The sequence below is a fragment of the Anneissia japonica genome, unplaced genomic scaffold (genome assembly GCF_011630105.1).
Source record: "Anneissia japonica isolate Jap-2015-1 unplaced genomic scaffold, ASM1163010v1 scaffold2471_len1564793_cov202, whole genome shotgun sequence".
Lineage (NCBI taxonomy): Eukaryota > Metazoa > Echinodermata > Crinoidea > Comatulida > Comatulidae > Anneissia > Anneissia japonica.
In genome coordinates, this window is record NW_022709610.1 from 466839 (window position 1) to 470976 (window position 4138).

The 4138-nt window shown below is 39.4% G+C and overlaps 1 protein-coding gene across 1 annotated transcript in view; it reads left to right on the forward strand.

Annotated features, from left to right (window-relative positions):
* The first annotated feature begins 570 nt into the window (after positions 1-570).
* The window catches only part of LOC117106766 (insulin-like growth factor 2 mRNA-binding protein 3), a 15363-nt gene continuing 11795 nt past the window's right edge, over positions 571-4138 (forward strand). Inside the window, exon 1 of the mRNA XM_033248196.1 lies at positions 571-925. Within this exon, the coding sequence (XP_033104087.1) occupies positions 730-925 (196 nt within the window). The 5' untranslated portion in view covers positions 571-729. The remainder of the gene's footprint in view (positions 926-4138) is intronic.

A 4138-nucleotide genomic window follows, 5' to 3' on the forward strand; every position in this document is an offset into this window, starting at 1 on the left:
AAGGGCGGGGGGGGGGGAGAGAAAGTGGGGCCGATCGAAATAACACTTCCCTAGTAGGGATCCGGGGCCATTCTCCCGCGAAACTTTTGTTTTTTAGACACCTAAAAAAAACCTCGTTTGTGCGATCAATTTTTTTCTTTCTTTCTTTTTTTTTTCTTTCCAAAAAGGTGGGAGGGGCCTAAATTCCCCCCTGTAAAGGAATAACCTAATCCTAATTTTTCATTCCAATTTCTCCATCATGAATATTTAATCACAAGTGTCCTTGCAATGCCCCTGTGAATACTGCCATACTCTATGAATATCTCCATCCTTTTGTTCGTAAAACTACTGTAGCTTGTGTCTAGGCTTTCAATGAATTAAAATCCCAGAGACAGAGAAATAAAGCTCATTCAATATTCATGAGGTGTTCTGATTCATGCCTATGAAAATTCCGAACTCTGATTGGTTTGTATTTATTAAGGCGGGGCTATTAGTCATATTCCAACCAGAGAGACTTATATTATCTTTGAAATAACGTGTCAATCTTTGGTCACATGACCAGCCCACGTGTCCTGGGTAGAATTCATGGTATTTACTGTCTTTTTAGAAGGCGGTGCTCCAGTCAATCGCATCACACTCACATTCAGACTCTCTCGGTCCGGCAATTTCGCCTCTTTTCACCCCAAATAACGCCTCTTAGGCTCACATTTCATCTAATAACTTAGCAGGGTACTTTTAACAACTTCCATAATGAACAAGATTTTTGTTGGGAATGTCAGTAACGAAGTTACAGAAGATAATCTGCGCCGAATCTTCGAAGAAAATGGCGTTCCTCCAACGAGCGTACTGATCAAGACACCAGTACAAGGGAAATCGGATAAAACATTTGCCTTTGTAGACGTAGATAGCCAAGAATTGGCCGATAAAGCCATTGAAAAGTTAGATGGTAAGTATTGAAACACAACAATTTGGCAGTTAATAATAATTGTAGACTAGAATATATTTTTCTTATTCTTTTGATAGAATTGGTATACCGGCCGTGTGGTTGTTATCAAACATGTGGTGCCAAATATCGCAATGAAAAGCGTTCTTGGACCATCCGGATCACATGTTCTTTGAAATTTGATCGAACATGCAATTGAAAACGCCGTCCAATGACTTTAACATTTTTAATTATACTAACATATTACTAATTATACTTTAGACAGTTATTTATGAATAAATAATTTTTTCAAAATTAACCCTCGGCCTATCTATTTATTACTATACTAGTAACTAATGCACTTGTCAATTGTAGTCCCCGCGCCCCCTGACCAGGGGCACTTGCCGGGACTGAGCCAGATATGTACACATATTATAGTTGTGTCCCCGTAGTGCCGGGACGTACCTAAAATTTACCTGTACATGTAACAGGCCTCGGAAGGGCCGGAAATTGCACACGTTTTCGTAGCCGCGGTTTCGGGTGTGTAGGCCTAGTGCTGTCACACCGGGTCTGGTCCTACCTAGCCTACTCAGGCCTAGAAATTCAGTCAGCAACTACTGCGTGTTTTGGTAATAAAAAATCGCCTACCGGTACTTTAGGCCTACCATCATGGTTTCATTTTTTTATAGATCATGGTATAAATTTTACATAATAAAATTTGAACCTCCAGCCACACAACGCAGAGGACCGAAGTGGCGGCGCGTGTCAGTGTTGCGTGAAAATTTATGAACCATGAATTTGACCTAGTTTGCGTCAAAAATACCGACGCAAGTACATGAGCCAAGGCAAGGACATCTGTTTCTACTATACATGTATTCATTTTCTTATTTAGGCCTAATTTCTGTTTTGATATTAAATAATTAAATTCTATCAATCAGTTAAATCAGTTGGGCCTAATCAATTATTTTGTTTTTCTATATGATCAATCTGTCAATTTGCAATTTTCCAAATTTCCATGGAAATCTGTGATACGCATGTGTAGTGCTTCCATCAAGCAAGCTTGGCCTAGCTCCTGCCACTAGCTCTCGCATGCTTCTCCGATTCAGACCTAGGCTAGACCTTCAAGTAGTTCTTATCATCCAATCATTTATTAGTGTGGCATTTTACTGGGACTTAACAGTAAGTGGCGGGGACTAGCTGGGGATATGCGTTAAAACGATGCCCCGCATTGTCGTGAGGTGCTTTTACTGGACTTCACATGCATGTAACGCAGCTCGCAGCTAAGTCCCCGCTAGGCCCAGGTCTGGGGGAGCTGGGATTACAATTGAAAAGTGCATAAGCCTAGCCTCCCCCAGCCCTAGCTAGGCCTGGTAGGGCCTCCTGTAGTAGGCATACTACTAGGCGACGAATAGGCTCATAATTTTTCTTCATATGCAAAGGTCAGTGTGATACCAACTTTATTTCATATCATTATTTTTCATCAAAACAAATATATCTTGTAAGTTGAATTATATATAGTGCTGTCATCGGTATTCCTATCATCCACACTATATATTGGGTCATTTTGCTATTCTCCAAGTCAATTCGTCTCCTTTTTGTAACATTCAAATTGCTCTTTCATTAGGTTTCCTTTGTGATTAGAACTTCATGATTAAAGGTTTTTAAATTTATTTATTGTGGTTTTAAACAAAACAGCAATTACAATTTGGTAGCACAAAGCCAAAATGCTTGCGATTAGTAGGACCCAGATTAATAACAGGCGCACTCACCATTGCCTTCATACAGAAAATTCCCAATCCAGTCATTAAGAAGACAGTGGGGACCATTGACCTATAGGAAATTGGAATTACATACATCTGATGGGTTACTGGTAGAAATGTGGTCAAATTGCTAACTGATAGTACTTGCGAACTGTTAGCGTATGCACTACCAGGTAACGGTTAGCACTAACCGATTAAGCTTTCTCACATGTGTGCAAACGGTTAGCTCCCGGATGTTAAGGCTTCAGTGCACAGGTGGGCAAAGTACGGCTCAACAGTGATCTTTTTGCGACCCGTGAAAAAAAATTAAAACCATGTGTAGGGCTTGTCAACCATCTTTGGCTAGTGAAACACCTTGTTTTTTACGGCCTGACACCAATCATCTATAAAAGTAATATTAAAAAATAGAGTAAAGTTGAAATAACCAGTTCATGAAAGTTTTTGGAAACACTGTAAACCATCAAAATGTGTATGTAGCCCTCCAACAGATTAACTTTGGAAAAAAAAAACATGTTGCGTGAATATGGTTGGATTGTTTGAGGTTCCTTTTGACCGTTGTTTGACCTGTTTACAACTAAGGTGGTAGTATTAGATTGTACTTTATTTTATGTATGGAACCTGGTGTCCAATTACTCTTCCCTAAGTGATTCAAATACCACACCTTCATTAGCTTGGACAACTGCGTAAGTTGTATTAAATATTATTCACTTAAACTGTAGTTCCTCGGATAAACCCACCCCTCTTGAACTTGAAATTATGCAGATTTTGTGGGGAAGGGCTTACACAAAGGGACTTTTCAGTTCATCCTGAACTTATCAGGATGATGGCCGATCGAAAGTCAAATTTCAATGCATCATGGTCAATATTCAAGTGTTTTTAATTAAAGTCGTCCTAGTTTCATATGAGAATCGGATAATTTATTAGAAAAAGCTCAGAAACGGCTGTGCTCAACTTGACGGTACCTGGCTGGGCCTAGGTCTGTTTTTTATTGTACTGTAAAGCATGCCAAACAATGGTAGTCTCATTTTTCGTTGACTTCTCAATCCCAATATAGAAGTAAATTAAATTGTGATGACAGTACATTTGAAATAGTACCAAATGATCTTGTTCTAGGCCTACAGTACAGTCATGAAATATTGCACTTTTACCTGCGCGCAGGCTTCGTAGATATATCGTAGCCTAAAATAAACAATCTAACCTGCACGCAGGCTTCGTAGCCTGATATAAACAATCTAAGCAAGGCTACGCGAAGCGAACCTACGAAGCAAAAGCATGTTGTTTATTTGTATGTGCAGAAAGACTGCTGCATCTTACTGAAATAAACAATGTATTGTTTGATAATTTGTGAATGGCAAACACGCGTTTAGACCGTTAATTTAAAGTATGGAACTGTTTTTCAATAAGAAAAACGTACACTTGACTTCATGGGAGTCTCCTCTTCCACTCGCTGTCCACGACAGGAACTTGTTTGTACTGC